This window comes from Spea bombifrons, chromosome 2 (genome assembly GCF_027358695.1).
Source record: "Spea bombifrons isolate aSpeBom1 chromosome 2, aSpeBom1.2.pri, whole genome shotgun sequence".
Classification (NCBI taxonomy): Eukaryota; Metazoa; Chordata; class Amphibia; order Anura; family Pelobatidae; genus Spea; species Spea bombifrons.
This window is the reverse complement of record NC_071088.1, coordinates 30,290,034-30,307,615: the sequence shown is the minus strand read 5'-3', so window position 1 is coordinate 30,307,615 and position 17,582 is coordinate 30,290,034. Positions and strand designations below refer to the sequence as shown.

The 17,582-nt window shown below is 36.5% G+C and overlaps 1 protein-coding gene across 1 annotated transcript; it reads left to right on the top strand.

Moving 5' to 3' along the window:
- Positions 1-952: 952 nt before the first annotated feature.
- Positions 953-12,122, top strand: LOC128474925 (interleukin-5 receptor subunit alpha-like). Its single transcript, XM_053457351.1, has 11 exons — positions 953-1,063; positions 1,584-1,686; positions 2,879-3,015; positions 4,639-4,777; positions 5,111-5,219; positions 5,307-5,479; positions 6,650-6,807; positions 8,502-8,649; positions 9,343-9,433; positions 10,040-10,127; positions 11,923-12,122. Exons 2-11 carry the CDS (start codon positions 1,596-1,598, stop codon positions 12,016-12,018), a joined length of 1,230 nt encoding a protein of 409 aa, XP_053313326.1. The 5' UTR covers positions 953-1,063; positions 1,584-1,595; the 3' UTR covers positions 12,019-12,122.
- The last annotated feature ends 5,460 nt before the right edge of the window (positions 12,123-17,582 follow it).

Genomic DNA, 17,582 nt, shown 5'->3' with positions numbered 1-17,582 from the left:
AAATGATTCTTATCTGCTGTCAATTTACGTTTCTATGAAACTCAACTGTCTACTTGACATAACTTGGTCCCTTTTGTTACTCAAACATGAATTTACGTTAAATCGCTGACATATGTTTATGTTATTTCTTGAGGTTAATTGGACTTTCTCTCCTACTGAAAAATAGTTTCAGTAGCTTCACAGAGCACTTTGTTGATGGTGTATTTATTATAAAAATACCAGAAAATGTCCTTTTCTCTCCTTTTTGCTAAAACAAACAAAATGTCTGCATATCTAAAGCTTTCTAGTTGCAGACAACAGGAATTGACCTACAGCTATTTTGATTGTGAATAAGGATTTTGATAGTTTGTTGAAATTATATTCTCCGGTTGTTAAGTAGTTTAATATACATTCTTTCACATGTAAAATAAAAACCAGTTTCTTATAGAGAAGCTGCAGCTCCAGATATCAGAGTTCTTTCCATGCTTGCACACAGGGGTCACCACATAAATTTAAAAGAGACGTCTCATGTATCATATGCATTAAAGTGCCTTTAATTAAGTAAAATAAATTGAATAGATAAATAAATTAATTATGCTAAAAAATTGTAAATAAATTAGGTTAAGCGCCATGTGCTAAAAGAGACATGGAAAATACATTAGTAGGTATTTTTTACTTTATGGTAAATAGGCTTTTATTGCTGACAATTAACTAATAATTAATTCATGTCCAGGACGTGGTTATTTTAGAAAACTGATGATGTGTGGTTACTATCAGAGCTTGTAATAATCAGACAAGCCATGATTTATAATATCCTAACATTTTCCCGCTTGGTGGTGGACACACTTCCTTTTTTTTTGTTAACTTCCTTTTTTTGTTAACTTCCTTTTTTTGTGTGAATTTGTCATTGCTTTAAATTGCACACACACAGCCTGAAAGACATCACAGTTCCAACACATTATGAGCTAGATACCTTTCTGGAAGGAGTACACAAGACACTTACTTCTTAATGTCACTAATCAGAAGACCAACGGGGCATTTCTAAAATGTGACTGTACTTTATATATATCATTTTATTCAACGGGTAAGTCTTTTATTTCCCCAGTATCATGACGAAAGAAGTTAAAGTCCATTGTTATAGCTTCGTAACACTACAGAGTAAAAGTATCTGCATTAAAGGAGTTGTATAAGGTAAAGATGTATTTACTAAGGCGATAACTTATTAAAGTGAGGACTTTCACTTAAAATTATTCTAGTTTTGTTAGTTTCTACGTAAGTTTCTATGGCTGCCATGAGGAATTGTAGCACATACATGCATCAACGTAGAAAAAAATGATTGACATGTATAGAATCAAATATAGCTGCACCATGTATGACTGCTCCTATAGGTACTCGTGGATAGGATTGCTCGTGTTTCTTGAAACATATTTAAATAAAGTATATGGTAGAAAATGAGTGATGAGGAACTGAAAATATTTCTCAATAAGAGAACATTTTGAAAGTATCCTGTCACAGCTGTATTAAGGAAAATAGAATCTCACCCTATGTTTTAAATCAATATGTCATGGGAAGTTTTGTGAAAAATCACGTGTGTGTCTTTATAGGAACAAGGCTGCATGATGAAAAGTGAAAAAGCACTATTTTTAATTTCACTTACTATTATGGAGCTATGTGCCCCCGTAACTCTAGTAGATGATAAAATACATTGTAAGTATTTCTACTGTAGTATATTGCGGTTTTATTATGTTTAGTATTATTTTTGAAATGTCTATGGTTGTAATTGTACATTGGCTCAGAGAACATCACAGCGAGTCCAATGAGACCCTCCCATTGATTTCAATAGTAGCTCTTTCCTGTCATAGCTTGAATTTTTGGACCACACAGGAGGTAGGAAGCTGCAGCTTCACTATAAGGTAAGTTTTCATTTTTTTTATTTTTAACGAATACATATTAAAACACATGCAAAATACCTGAACACTTATTCTTCTTTTGTGAGGCTGTCTGGGACATTAACGGGCCACTCCAGCCATCATATGCACATTAATGTATATGATAGGTGTATGATTTTTTCTTTATCTGTTTGTTTTATGATATATTGGATGTATTTCTATGGGAGCTAGAAGCATTGTTCAAAATGGTACTCTGTTCGAATTGATATGAATTAATTGTGTTCGTTTGATATTTTGATTACGCTCATTTTCATTACATTTCTTTAATTATCAATAATAATATTTCACTAATATTTCTAATTTATTTGTATTCATATGAGCAAATTCTGCATATTTCTACGCATTGTCTTATTCAGGTTATGTTTCATTCTTCCTACAATTACTGTATTGAGTATCGTACATAGAGTATATTGTAAATATATGAACAATTGTTTTATAAATTGTTCCACAATCTACGATATCTATAGTTATTGCTAATAGCAGCATCTTCTCCAGATTTTAAAGATCATTTCAGCCAAAATCTTTTCATTTTTCTATTTTCACATGGGCTTAAATGGATGTATATAACCTAAGGGTTACCTGTAGATCAACTCATGGGCGTGCTTTGTCATGCCACAAGGTGCCGGTAATATCAGATAATCAGTAGTGTATATTAATGCATGCAAGATTTAGCAGCATTTACCTATGTGTAATCTAATACTCCCCTGGCAAAAGACACACTTCTCAAATATGCATTTCTTAACAGATCAGGATTGTCCCAGATTAATTACACCAAAATCCAAATAAAATGTTTAATGTGTGATATAAATAACACCACTAAAAAAAAATATTGTGCCTAAAATAACCATCAGGGAAATAATTAACTTTATATAAATGATGTTTGCATATCTACTTCATTGTTGTATTGTTTATATTTCACTGACATTTTAACATTATTAACCTATTTACAGATCTCCTTAAACCACCCAACGTTACAATTGCTGGTGTTAGCTCACACTCAGTTAAGCTTGAATTGTCTACAGAGGAGCCTAAGCATTGTTATGTTTTGCATTATAAATACCTGGATGAAGAAAAACCATTCAAAGAGGTAATCATCGTCTTTTCTTTTTTTTTCTTTTTAATGAATGCTAAATTATATTTAAAAACCAAGACACGCAAAGCCAGGGTTCCTTATACACCGATCAGCCATAACATTATGACCACTGACAGGTGAAGTAAATAACACTGATAGATAATCTTGTTATCATAGCACCTGTCAGTGGGTGGGGTATTTTAGGCAGCAAGTAAACATTTTGTTCTCAAAGGATCTAAGCGACTTTGACAAGGGCCAAATTGTGATGGCTGGACGACTGGGTCATAGCATAACCAAAACTGCAGCTCTTGTGGGGTATTCCTGGTCTACAGCGGTCAGTACCTACCAAAAGTGGTCCAAAGAAGGAAAAGCAGTGAACCGGCAACAGAGTCATGGGCAGCCAGGGCTCATTGATGCTCGGAGGGGGGGGGAAGGCAGGCCTGTGTGGTCAAATCCAACAGACAAGCTACTGTAGCTAATATTATTGAAAAAAGTTAATGCTGGTTCTGATAGAAAGGTGTCAGAACACACAGTGTATCGCGTAGCCACAGACCAGTGAGGGTGCACATTCTGACCCCTGTCCACTGCTGAAAGTGACTACAATGGGCAAGTGAGCATAAGAACTGGACCACGGAGCAATGGAAGGAGGTAGCCTGGTCTGATGAATCACGTTTTCTTTTACATCACATGGGTGATTTATGGAAGCCCCACCTCGCAATTTACAGGACTTAATAAAGGATCATCTGCAAACATCTTGGTGCCAGATACCACAGCACACGTTCAGAGGTCTAATGGAGTCCATGCCTCGATGGGTCAGGGCTGTTTTCGCAGCAAAAGGGGGACCTACACAATATTAGGCAGGTGGTCATATTGTTATAGCTGATCGGTGTATAATGGATTTCCTCATGGCCCAATTTCTACAGGGATATCTCTTCTACTATAAATGAACATTGCATCCATAAAATTAATATTTTCATTATACTTGATTTTATGGAAGGAAGATTTTTTTAGTGGTGTGTTTTTTTGGAGTCTTAACCTAGCAATTATTACTGAATTGACTTGAATGTTGTCCATAGAATTGTATGGTGACCTTGAATGGGTCCATTGAAGTCAATGAAGGATGCAAGGGGTGCTTGGATGGACCTCAACCTGGGGGACTCAAGTAGGGCGTAGGTAGGGCTTTTTTTTGTTCTTCTTTCTTTTCATATGTTTGTACAGGGGCGCTGTGAGTAACCTTGTAGACCTTGCAAGGTTACATTTACAGTCTGCATGTTAATGAATTTGCAAGTTGCTCACTTTTTTCAAGTTGTACCCACTTATCTCTCCTGCATTCAAGCGTAAGAGTGTTTTCTGTGAGAAGTAATGCAAGCTGGTCCTTGAGAATTTTATATTTGCCAAATTGCATCTATTTGCAGTTTAGTGAATGGACCCTGTGGTCTATAATGGGTAGTCTACTTACCAATTTCAAACTCTGTATACAATGCTTGATGTCACACTTTGCCCATATTGTTTGTGCAAAGATGTGTGTTATAAATATATGTTTTGTTAACGCTGTAAAGCAAATGTATATGCAAAAATTAGTTATATGTTTGCCTTGGTGATAATTACTTCATATTAACATATGTTTTGTACTTTTAGAGAGAACTGGAAGATAATCATGCAACCATCAAACTTGGCCTGCATTCTGGATTTGTGGCGAGAGTATATTCTATACTTTGTGATGAGAATCACACCAAAGAAAACAACTGGACAGAAATTACTTATAATGCGCCTCCAGGTAACTTTATAATACACGTTATTATCAACCATGTATTTTCAATATTTCCTGTATTTCTGTTATGATGACATAAGGGCATTGCATCTGAAATGACTGCAATATTGTTTGCAAGTATTTAAAAAGTTTGGATGATAAAATGTATTATAAAAATCTAATATAATATTACTCCAATAAATATCTGTTACAATCTATCTAAAATGAAAAGCATATGCAACATAGGTAGTCAATGTAAACATTTATAAAGAAACAAAAAGTGATATACCTTATGTTTTTGTGTGCATGTCTTAGACATGGAATTTATACAGTAAATAGTATGTATTTTGTTTATTTCAGTGTATATCCACAATGTGTCATGCAAAATATACAATATAACCAGTCTAAACTGTACATGGGACATAAAGCAAAATGCTCCAAATGATACTCAGTACCTCTTTTCTTTAAGGTAAGTTTATATCTGCGATAATTGTATTTAAGATATTTGGAAACAAACTCAGCACTTTACTTGTTTGGGTTTTTTTTGTGTGCCCAGAACAGGATCTGATCTTTTGGATTGTAAGCATTATTTAAAAAATCAAGAAAATAAAAATATTGGGTGTCATATGAAACATGTGTGTACATGGAAGAAAAATAAACATAGAATCAAGGTCCAGCTTTCAAATTATGAAAGACAGTTAGTGAGAGCCTTCACTGTCTCCAACATAGGTAAGTTTCATTTGAGAAATCCAATGTACTGTGTGGAAATGGATATTGCTTTATTGGCCCTGTAAAAAACATAAACCTTTAGAATGTTTTTATTTTTTTGGCATCATAAGACATGTATAGTATTAATACTATGACAATAGGCCTCATTCACCTGAATTGGCTCAGGAAGCACTAGTTCTTCCTAGACTTGCGTCCATTCGGATTCAGAATTTTGGTAAATTCATAAAAACCCACAAAACGAATTGGATGTAAATGAAGCGAAAAGCTCACAATTTCACTCTCTCACATGCTCACTCTCTCTGTAAATGTTTCCCTACCTTCTTTGCTGACCACTTCAGCTTCTGCCGACCACTTTCGCTTCTGCTTCATATTCCATATCTTCTATCTTCTCCCTTCTCTTCTATCATCAAACTGCTATGTTTAATCAGCTATCTTCAATCTGCTATCTTCGTCCCCATCTCTGCGGACATAACCCGAAGGGAACTTCCACCAAAATGACGGCACTCACGGTGACGTTCTCTCTCGGATCCTCCAATTAAGGGAGAGCACATCACCAAAAAGCACAGTCATTTAGCCCTAAATTGAACTTGGGGGAATATTAAATACTATATGCCCTAGTTTTCTAGAGTAACTGAAACCCAGTACATATCCAGCTAGGTTTCAATGTTTAGTTGGTGAAAAAAAAGAGCAGTGGATACAAGTCAGTACAAAATAAGTCTTTGCTCTTGCTTGAGCGCTTGCCATACACAGCAACAGGTTATCTCCAAATGAGTGGCTTTTCCACCTTTCAATAAATCAAAGACCAACAACAAAACACAACTCTGTAGAGAGAAACCACTCCACAGTCCATCAGCTCTTCTAGCTGGTGTAACAATGGGTTCTCTCTTCTGCACCAGGCTGATCCCCTTTTACACATTGCCTTTTATTTAATCAGTCACAGGTGATCTCTAATTAGTCCACATCTGTGGAATTCATGTCTAGAATACATAACAATAAAATGTTTCTAACAATAAAACTAAAAGACATAAAAACGGGAAGGCACTGACTTTGTCTCAATTGTCAATATTTTTTATTGTGGACATTCAGCCTCCCAATAATAGCTCATCTATTTACAGTTTTCCTTGAAGTCTTGATAATTCAAACTTATGTGAAAAAATGAATTGATTACAGAAATACTGAATTCTCCAAACAATATTTGTCTGTCGTCTCAAAATGGGATTACAAAAATGCAATGGAAGCAACCTCTAAGTGTAGAAGGTGAATTAAATAGCTATTGCTTTGAATATCAAATACAGCTTTTGGAAGTGAAGAAAGATCGGTTATTTCGGGTAATATATAATTTTTTATGTTTAAATATTTTTATGCATTATGATCTATATTTGTATTTTTTAGAATTCATAATCACACACAACATAAAAAATCTGACCATGTAACATTTACTACGCACTACAATTAGGAAACTAGAAACAAAGATACACTATCTGGACAAAAGAATTGGGACACCTGACCATTACACCAACAGTTATGTCACCTTCAGCATACCAAGACATTCTTGACGATGCTATGCTTCTAACTTTGTTGGAACAGTTTGGGGAAGGCCCTTTCATATTCCAGCATGACTATGCCACATTTCACAAGGTCCATTAAGACATGGTTGGATAAGTTTGGTGTGGAAGAACTTGACTGGCCCCCACAGAACCCTGACCTCAACCCCATCGAACACCTTTTGGACCAACAGGGACTTTTGTCATTAAAGTCCCTGTTGGTGTAATGGCCAGTTGTCCAATACTTTTGTCTATGTGACATTTCTTAAAATACATGTGTCCCCTCTTACCTCCTTCTGCAGACGTCCATGATGAAGAGGCCAATTTCAACCTATTACCAGTGCTTCTTTACAAATACAGTATATAGCAAAGTTGTTTGGATAAGAAAAAAAAGACAACATTTCTATACATTTGGTAGCAATTTGGCTAGCACAATATATAGACATATATGACATTGCCATTATTTATAGTCTGCATCTAAAAATGTTCACATCAGGTTGCTGTATCTCAATATTGATACAGTCTCAAAATGTTTAGTAAGTAGTTAAATGATTCTGCAAATATATAGTTATTGACATACTATATAGCTTAATGGTACACTTTAGACATCATATCATAACTGTGTTACCTAATATTTTACCTTTTTTTCAAGTAAACGCATAAAGGGATTTATTAGAATCATTTGTCTGTATTTGCATGATTTTCATCAAAATCATGTCCTGCTTTGAAGTGTGCATGAGCAAGTTCTTAACACCAGCTAGCTCCAGCATTTGAGGGTTTAACAAGACCCCGCCAAGCGCATGTACAGAAAGCAAAGCCAGTGATCTGCAGCCAAAACTAAAAAAAAAAAATCATGGAGGGAGTAGAGGCATAGTAACCTGCAGCTCTACTGCTGCAGCATGTTCAGCTGGTAAGTGGATTTATTTAGGTTAAAATGTGTACTACATAAGTGGATTCATTATTGATGATTCTGTTTGTGGTAGTAGGCTAATGTTTTAACACAACCTCCTGGACCTGTCTAAACCTCACCTGTTTCTGTAAGTCAAATTGTTATGTTATATAATACTTATGTCCTGTCTACCCATTGTACAGCGCTATGGAATATGATAGTTCTATATAATACAATAAATAATAATACTATAAACACAGCTTAGGTATATAAAAAAATGTGAAGATTCAAAAGAGGAAGTCTCTGAGACTTCTGATCTCCAGTGATTGCCAGGGGCTTCTTGCAGAGAAATCCTACAAGTTGGTTCCACTTGCTCTTTACCCCTATCCTACCCTGTAGCCCCTCCCTGGCTGCCATACAAAGTCAGGGGGGTAATTAATCCGCTAATATCCTCTTACTGCATTGAGCGTTTTTTTTATGTTAGTATTGGATTGCAAGATTCCCTATATAATGACTTCTAATGCAGTGTGAGCCAAATGGGTTTTTAAAATTTTGCCAACATCACAGAAATATTAATGGTTATTTGTAGGTTATCAATACCACGAACACAGAATATATATTTTCTGATTTGGATAAAGGGAGGAAATATGCAGCACAAATTAGAGGAAGAAGAAATACATACTGTGGAAGGAGCAAATTTTGGGGTGAATGGAGTGAGATGATATACATTGGGAAAGGTAAGAGACATGCTGGATATATATAGATGATCATATACAGTGTGTATATATTTATATAAAGCACACTATAACTAATTCTATAAACCCATCTATATGATTGGTAAGAATATGGAAGCTACATTGAAAGGACGGTTGCCAAAAATGTCTTTCAAAAAGGGTAACAGTGATATTTGTGTTTTCATGACAGAGGCATTTGTGGGCTACAACAACCATTGATACCGCAAGTTCCATTATATATGTTGGAAAATAAATTGGCAAATTGCAATTTAATAGACCCTTGGAGAGTAGCTTGTCACCGTCCCACATAGTCAAAAAAGAACTTTTTGAAGGAAAAAAAAAGTCACACAGAATTGCTTGCGATAATTTGTTGACTACATGTTACTACTCCTTTATAACACTGTTGCAAGTTATGTGATATTTAAAAAATTTAACTAATTTAAATCAAATCCAGCAATACCCTACCAAGCTATACTGTTGTTCACTTATATATATATATATATATATATATATATATATATATATATATATATATGAAGCTCAGTAGGGACTTATAGTTGTTAATGTAAAGTTATTAGGTGTGGTCATTTAACAAACCAATGATGTATCAATCTTCTACTTCAATAAAGCTCTTCTAAAACGTATTCCGACATATATTCAAGATCTGACGAATTCTGTACAATATTACCTTTACAGATAACGAAGGCATTCAGACTTGGCTTCTACTTGTCATTATTATTTTCTCAACAACTTGCTTTGGAATATCTGTAATATACTTACTGAAAAGGTAAGTTGTTAAGCTTGTTAAGGAACAGTAAAGAAAGAGTAAAATAGTAGTAATAACAAAAGAAAAAAAATGAAAATATGAGCAGGTGGTAAAGGTAAAAACAGGAAATGCCTCCATGTCATCATGAGGAAGTTATCATTGAAGTGACAAATCTAATATGCATTCCAAAGAAAACATTCCTTGCCAAATATGTACTTGCTTCCTAACTACTGCAGATTTTGTCAACAAATGATAATCGAACAAATCTATTAGACTCTTTTTGCTCGCGAAAAAACAGACTTGCTATTTTTTACCTTTAAAAATGCAAAGTTGCGTGCATTTACATGTGCTGGCGAAACAACTTATACAATATGTAAATATGCAAGTTGTTTTGTGAAAATCTGAAATGATAACATTTAACATATAGAGGCATTACACCTATATTTATTTTATAAAATAAGCATTTTTAATTATATCTGTATACTATTTATGTAACAAAAACATCATTCAAATGTAATAAATAAACATAGTTGCAGTCAATCAAGGAGATTTAAAGGGCTAATAGGTTTTAGCAAACACTGTGGTATGATAAAAAACATGTTTTTCCTTCTTATATTATATTTTTAGATATAACAGAAAAATCTTTGATTTGGATGTCCCAGTTCCTTCACGTAAACTTAAGCACTGGATGTTGTCAAAGGAAATAGATTTCCAGGTAAAATTTGATTTATAAAACAGCAAAAAAGAGTATTTCTCTAACCCAGCGCTTATAAAATATCAAATCTATAGATTATAAAGTAAGCTTAAAATACTTAAATTCGAGCGTGCATAGGTCGGTCAGCGGTTTTCAATCAATGTCTCTCAAATGCAGATATCGTATGAAATCTAAAAGGCAAAGAGAGAAATCAAAGTGCAAAAAACATCACTGTATAAAATGAAAATGTTAAAACATATACACAGTCTGCTCACGGTATTCAGAGCCAAATTAACAATTTGGGCTCATAAAAGACACATATAGACAATCTTAAGGCGGTGTCCTAGCCCCTTTTCTGAGAATAATCACTCAAGATGTTCGTATTAATTTAAAAGTTTTTAAACAATTTATTAATACTTCAAGTAATTACATTTTTTTAAAAAAATAATAAACACTTATAATAAATAAGATAAATTGTGATCAAAGTGCTCAATACGTTCACTGGGACGCGTTTCGTCAGTCCATGACTTCCTCAGCCAGAGCAATGAGCTTCCGTCATCAATATTGCCTTTTTATACTAAAATCCAGTCCAAACTCTCAATAGTCCACAGCTGTTGTTTTTGTTTCCTGTGTCCATATATGGGCATACCATTTCCTGTATTACGCAATGTTGTTATATATAAAAAGAAAATTCTTTTTTTCCCTCCTCAAGGGAAGGGGAAAAAAAGATTTTTTTTTTTTTTTATACCTTGGTGCACACCTAGAAATCAAGGCCAGGTTAAGGAATTTGGCACCCTGGAGCACTCTCTTTACTTGGGTCCACCTATTTTCCATGTCAACCTAGAGAGAACATAATGTAAAATAAAACAACCCCCCCCAGCTTAACGCAGATTCCTCTACATTCCTTCATGATGTAACGCTCGTTCAGGGATTGAACATAAACCCAGAATCCCTATAACAGGCTCTGATTTCCTCTGTACAGAGAGTCCCTGTCACGGAGCTGGATAGCCTGACTGACTACTTCCGCTGACTTGTGCTCCCTTAGCCTGGGACAACAGACTCTTTCCCCGGTTTCCCAGTCACTAGCCGAGACTCAGTGTAGGGTATAAACCAAAACGAAGACTACTTTATTTTCCACACACATGGCTGGATATAGCCAGCAAAGCACACATTAACATAAATCAAGATACAATAGGTACACAACCGCCCCCTTAATCTGCCCCCCAGAGACAACAGGGTCCTTAAAGGGATTAACTATACAATGGGGTCCCAACCTCCACTATCTATTACTGGCCGAAATCAGTTCCAGGGTTTGGCTGGGTTAAATGTCTGTAGAGGTGGAACTGGGGGAGAGACTGACTTATGCAACACATTAATGCACCATGGGGTGGGGGGGTCTGACATTACACTGAAACAATGGCAGTCACTCCCTGGTTGCAGATCCTGGCTGTCTGCCAGAGATAATCCCCTCAGCAAGTGATGGGATGATATACTTCTGGGGGTAGATACAGAAGTCTTTACAAAGCCAAGGCCCATAGTTGGTACAGAGGAGGATGGCTCTCAGGCCTCTCCAGTGGCCCCAGTGATGGAGGGTTCCTCACAGTCCCCAAGTATGCCTTGGTGTTTATTAAAAATGACATTTGAAATTTTAGTACATTTTATGCCCAACCTTCAGCTAACCCATGTGGTTACAATAACAATCCAAGTGAACGAATCACAGAACATGTACAGATATGATTATATCAATTTCTTTCCATTACCATGTGTACAAATTCCTGACATTTTTTTTGTTTGTTTTTTGTTTTTTTTGTTCCAGAACTGTGTTGCTGACATTTTCATTGAATCTGTACCTATTTCCGAAATAGAAATCGTCACAACTGAAACAAATGCTCATAGACAAACAATAATTTAGGACAAACATAATCTTTGTTGGATCTTCATGATTGTAAAAGTGGCAATATATAATAAACAAAACTATTTATCAGTCGGCAATTTTTTACTGATGAATAAACTTGGGTTTATTCGGTAGTGTGTATTGTTAAATCATTTGTCCTTTTTTTGCTAAATTGCTCAATTACTTTCTCGCCATGCTGGTTCATAATTATTACCTGGAACAGTTTTGAACCGGCACAAGGAGACAGGAACAAGTGGTTGCAGGGGTCGCCTGAGCCTGCTGGAGAGAGGGGCCCCGTTGCAGTTGCCACCCTGTAGTTACGCCACTGAAGGGAAGAGACATGTTCTTTTAATAAAAATATATCACTGCTTTCATTTAAATCATAGTTTCCCATGATCTCCGGTATCCTCAATGGGTATTAAAAGTCCTTCATCAGTCCAGCTGAGAAGTTTGCTGACATTTAATGTTCCTGTGTGGTCTGGCAAATTAATCGCCGGGTTCCTTCTTCTCGCAACAAATGTATGCGTCCTTTGCTTAGCTAAAAACAGCTTCCTCAAATGACGTATTTCGCCCGCTTCCTTTGTTTTTCTTTTATAGTGAACCTTGTCAATTAACTCATTCACTTGCATTTCTTACATTAATTTACCTTTGAATAAATACATTCAGTACAAATTACATAATTTTTACAATAAATATATTGGTATTATAAAATTATATTGCACTAGTGTGTCAGATGAAACTCAAAGGGCATTTTCTGGAAATTAAATTCATTTGTCAGTCTGACTCTCTCTTATACTCTCTCACTCTCTCACATGCCTTCTGTCAATATCTCTCTACGTTCTGGGATGCGCCATGTCTCTGCCCTTTTGTGGAAGTACAAGTGGCCAGAATAATGCAGATGGATTCACAGAGTAAGAGAGGGGCAGAAGCTCTTCTTTTTCTCGGTGGATCGGTCTGCATTATTCTGGACTCTTGGAGTATGTCTGCAAAAGGGGCAGAGACATGGCGCGTCCCACGGGGACAGCCTCTCCCCCATTCCTCCAAATGGACCAGAGGATATGTGCTGAGGCTCCACCCTTTGCAGAAGTGCTCCGGGAGGATAGCATCCATGCTTTTCCATATGTCCTGAGTAACAAATAAGTACCCGGATGCGGAGGCGGGGCTTTCTTAGCGTCCTATTTAAAAGTCTGTACCTTCTCATCACATGCACCCTCTTGTGGTCCAGTTATTCTGTATTTTGGAATTGGATTTCATGTTTGCTGTTATTGACCCTTGGCTTGCCCGACTACTCTTCTGCCTAGTTATTTTGTTCCTGCACTGTCTACCTGTGTACCATACCTGGACTGTCTGACTACCTGCGCTGTGTACCAACCAACTACCCATTTAGTGTACTGACCGACTGTGTCAGACCATAAATTCTGCATTACCCCTTTCATACTGTATCCTCCATCTGTGATTCCAGCCTGCAGGTTACATATACAGATTTATGGATCTGTCTGTGCATTGCTTATTACACTCAGTACTGAACTTAACCTGCCTACACCTGATCCCCCTCATAGGGATCATCTCAGTGCCTATTAGCTTAGGATCCCCACTTCTTACATGAGACTCATGGCTGAAGAACTTCTGTGGTGAGTGCTTATTCGGCGAAGGCGGGCATGACAGCAGGCAAACCAATGAACGAATCTTAACGAAATTTCAGAGATTTTGCAATTCATTTTCATTTGTTTTTCGTACAAACACATAAAATTGGCAACATTTGTTAAAAATAAAATTGGTACAAATCTGAATGCACAAGTCTGTTTGTTATATGGGTTCTGCTAAGTTTTTCCTGCAAAAGAAGCTCATTGGCTCCACCACAGGCTCTTCTCAACCCTGCTCTTTTCTTTTCCCATTATCTCTCAATGTCCTCCCTTCCAGTATCATCTTGACAGAACTTACACTCCCAGGGCCATTACCAAATAGTGGCAGTTATTCAATTTCTGTTTAATGGAAGGCTGCAATAAGCAGAACACACTCTATGTGATTGATACTGATGAGCCAGGTGAGATGTACAATACAGGACAAGTAATCAGTCTTTCTATGAATGCCAACTTCACTCATAATGCTTCATGTGAATACTGAAGGAGAAAAACAATTGAAATTGATTAATCGTCAAAAATATGAAATCATTACAGTGATATCAAGAAGTAAAATGCAAAGTCCACTAGAATATAGACGTGTTACACAAAAGTGTCTATCCACTAACTTATATGTTTGAGCATTTTTGATAATTTAACACACAATCAATTCCTCAGGTAAGTGAATATTGACCAGCAGATGTCACTAAATGCAAAGCTTCCAAATCTGGGGCATATTTTCTTGTCCCTCTAGTTATGAAACATAAAAAAATACAAGAAAAAATAGTTGTAATACATTTCCTAGTGTATTGATAATCTAATCGTGTTACAATACTACAATGTTTGCTCTTGTGTGTACGAACACACAAATAGTATTTAAGTAAATAAATAAAATGCAAAGTATACATTGAGGTGGTAAGTGGTGGGTCCTTCAGACCCATAACTTACTGACTGGTCTTTTAATTGTGAGTTACCTTCATGATTAAAATGTGTTACATGTGCTGCAGTTCTGTGCAGCAAGTAAACATATACACGTGTTTACGGAATAAGAAATATACATTATTTAAATCCACCTTCTCTATATACCATGGATGGAAATATTTTAAAATTATAGTTTTTGAATCAGCTGTATTATTATTAGTCACCACTGTTATCTCTCACCTATTGTTAAGTTACTAATTGTTATCGAATGGTTCAGACAGACTTTGTAAAGGTAGGAAAATGAAAAGGGAGAGATGTTTAGGACATGAAATTGATTAGATATTTTGATTCAATTTAATATCTCCAATTACATTATAGGCAGATCCATTAAATGAGTTAGTTGTGGCAGCTTCTCTTTAAGGCAATATTGAAATATTTCTTCCTTATAGCATAAAACAGATCGGAAAATGATTGGACCTCAAGGGTATCCAAAATCTACAACTTATCTACGCCCATCCTCATTACTGTCCACTTCAGCCACTATGGGTTTGAGAAATACCTATCTCTTGATAAACTTGACCTGCTAGTTGGGTTTATGAACTGCAACTCAGAATCAACCATTCAAATGATAAATAGTATTCTCTTTTATATATATATATATATATATATATATATATATATATATATATATATATATATATATATTTATTATTATTATTATTATTATTATTAGGAACAATATGCCATCGAATTCATTTTTTATATGTAAGCAAATAGGAATTAAAAAATGCATTTTGATATTTTGTACAGTTAGTGTTGCAGACTTCCAGTAATATGATACAACTGCTGAATTACTCCAAAAGCCTTGAACCATATGTCAGTTTCACAACTTATCTCATGTTATTTTTCAGAAGTTAAGGGCTGATAACAGTTTTTTTTAATTGTGTATAAACTGAACCCTGTTATAATCTTTTAGAACCAAACTATGTAACGGAAAACAAACAATTAGTAAAGTAGTTTCTTCTGATCGCTCCTGTCTGGCGCTGACTGACAAATAGGGAAAAGTTATTTATTAAATATAGGGGGACCAAACATGCCATTTAGGAGCATTTTAATAAACAAGGCATACCTCACAAGAACATTATATGATGTAAATGTGATGCACATAGAATGACTGGCCATAGAAACAATTTGTCCTCCTCTACCTAGCATGAGACAACATTAAGTATGACCCTTTATTTCTCCTCCACTTTCTCTTTATCTTACCCTTTTTTCCAAATCTCTTTATGTTTCAGTTTACACTGATCAGCTATAACATTATGACCACCTGCTTACTATTATGTGGCTCCCCCTTTTGCCGCCTAAACAGCCCTGACCCATTGAGGCATGGACTCCATTAAACCTCTGAAATTTCACAGCAGAACATTGTGCTCTACCGTCTTGCCTTCTTCCCATAGTGCATCCTGCATTTTATTACTGTGTCCTCCCACATTGCTGAGGTCCTGTGCTGGGAACGGGAGGCCTTTTTCTCACTGCTCTGTCGTGGTATGTGAGGCTTCACTGCTGAGAGGGGCGCTCACACTAACATACAACCAGACACACACACCCAGTCATTTGCACCAATGCACACGCACAGACACTAACATACACAACCAGACAACCACACAAACATACTCAAACTAACACAACCAAACACAGATATTAACAATCAAAGACACATGTTCACACAGTAACATACCCAGACACACACACACTAAAGTACCCAGCCAGACACACAAATACATCCCCAGACAGACACTAACATACAGACACACACTAAAATACCCAGGCAGAGATACACTAACATACCAAGGGAGACACACAAATACATACCCAGGCAGACACACACTAACATACATATCGAGACACACACTTGCATACCCAGACAGGCAGACACTAACATGTCTGCCCATAAAATCAATCACAGAAGAGGCTCCCCGCTTAGGTCTGCGCCATAGGCTGGTGCCTACATTGCCTATAGGTAGTACCAGGCCTACAATCAGCGTGTCAAGTACCAACCTGGAGACTTCTCACATTGGCCTCTCCCCTAGTTTCAAAGCTGCAGCTCCTGCTTATGCTTTGTGCAGCTCCTGCTTATGCACTACCAACATAATTTTAAATGCCTGAACCCCATCCTTGTTTGGAGGCTTTAACCCCTTGGTGCCTTGTATGGGGGAAGGATTTATACACACCATCACATCACGTTATGCCGAGAGTCCCTAAAAATGGCACAACAGAATAGAAATTAGTGTTATATTTTGTACCAGAAATTAGAAAGGTAATAACTTTGCACCATGTGACCTAAATGAGTCATCCAATGACTGGGAAATATCTTAAGTTCCTCATTGCAGAAATCAAAAATTGCAAAAGCACCAAATGAGTCACTTGTAGTTGTGCATGGGTTCAATATATCACAATCAAATGGAATATCCATCTATGGAGGCCCCACCTCGCAACTTACAGGACTTAAAGAAGCTGCTGCTATTGGTGCCAGATACCACAGCACACCTTCAGAGGTCTAGTGGAGTCCATGCCTCGACGGGTCAGGGCTGTTTTGGCGGCAAAGGGGGGACCTACACAATATTAGGCAGGTGGTCATAATGTTATGGCTGATCTGTGTATGTAGGTGACGTCTGATTATGAGCAAATTAAAAGTGTATCATATTATATACAACTTGTTCATTGTAGACTATGACAGTATGATACTCTGTCTGTTTAAAAATAAGCACAAACTTAGAACAAGCTGCAAACACTTTGTTGACAGTAACAGGCTTGAAACAAGCCCCCGAAGACCCAGTGGCCCCTAGGTCTAAGGACCTCCCCAAAGCTTCCTGATGTACACATGAACCCACTGAAGTTGTTTTTACTATAATTTCTTTATCTGATGCTCTTACCTGCTCTCAGGGGTGTGCCGGCTGAGGTGCAATGGCTAATTCTCCAAACAGGACTGGACCAAGGCCCAGTTCAGGCCAGCCCACTCACAGAGGCAGGGCAAGATGTTCT

Coding starts and splice junctions, on each gene's coding strand:
- LOC128474925 (XM_053457351.1), top strand. CDS start 1,596: ATGATGAAAAGTGAAAAAGCACTATTTTTAATTTCACTTACTATTATG. Junction 1,687..2,878: donor AGTAGATGATAAAATACATT/GTAAGTATTTCT, acceptor ACCTATTTACAG/ATCTCCTTAAACCACCCAAC. Junction 8,650..9,342: donor GATGATATACATTGGGAAAG/GTAAGAGACATG, acceptor TTACCTTTACAG/ATAACGAAGGCATTCAGACT.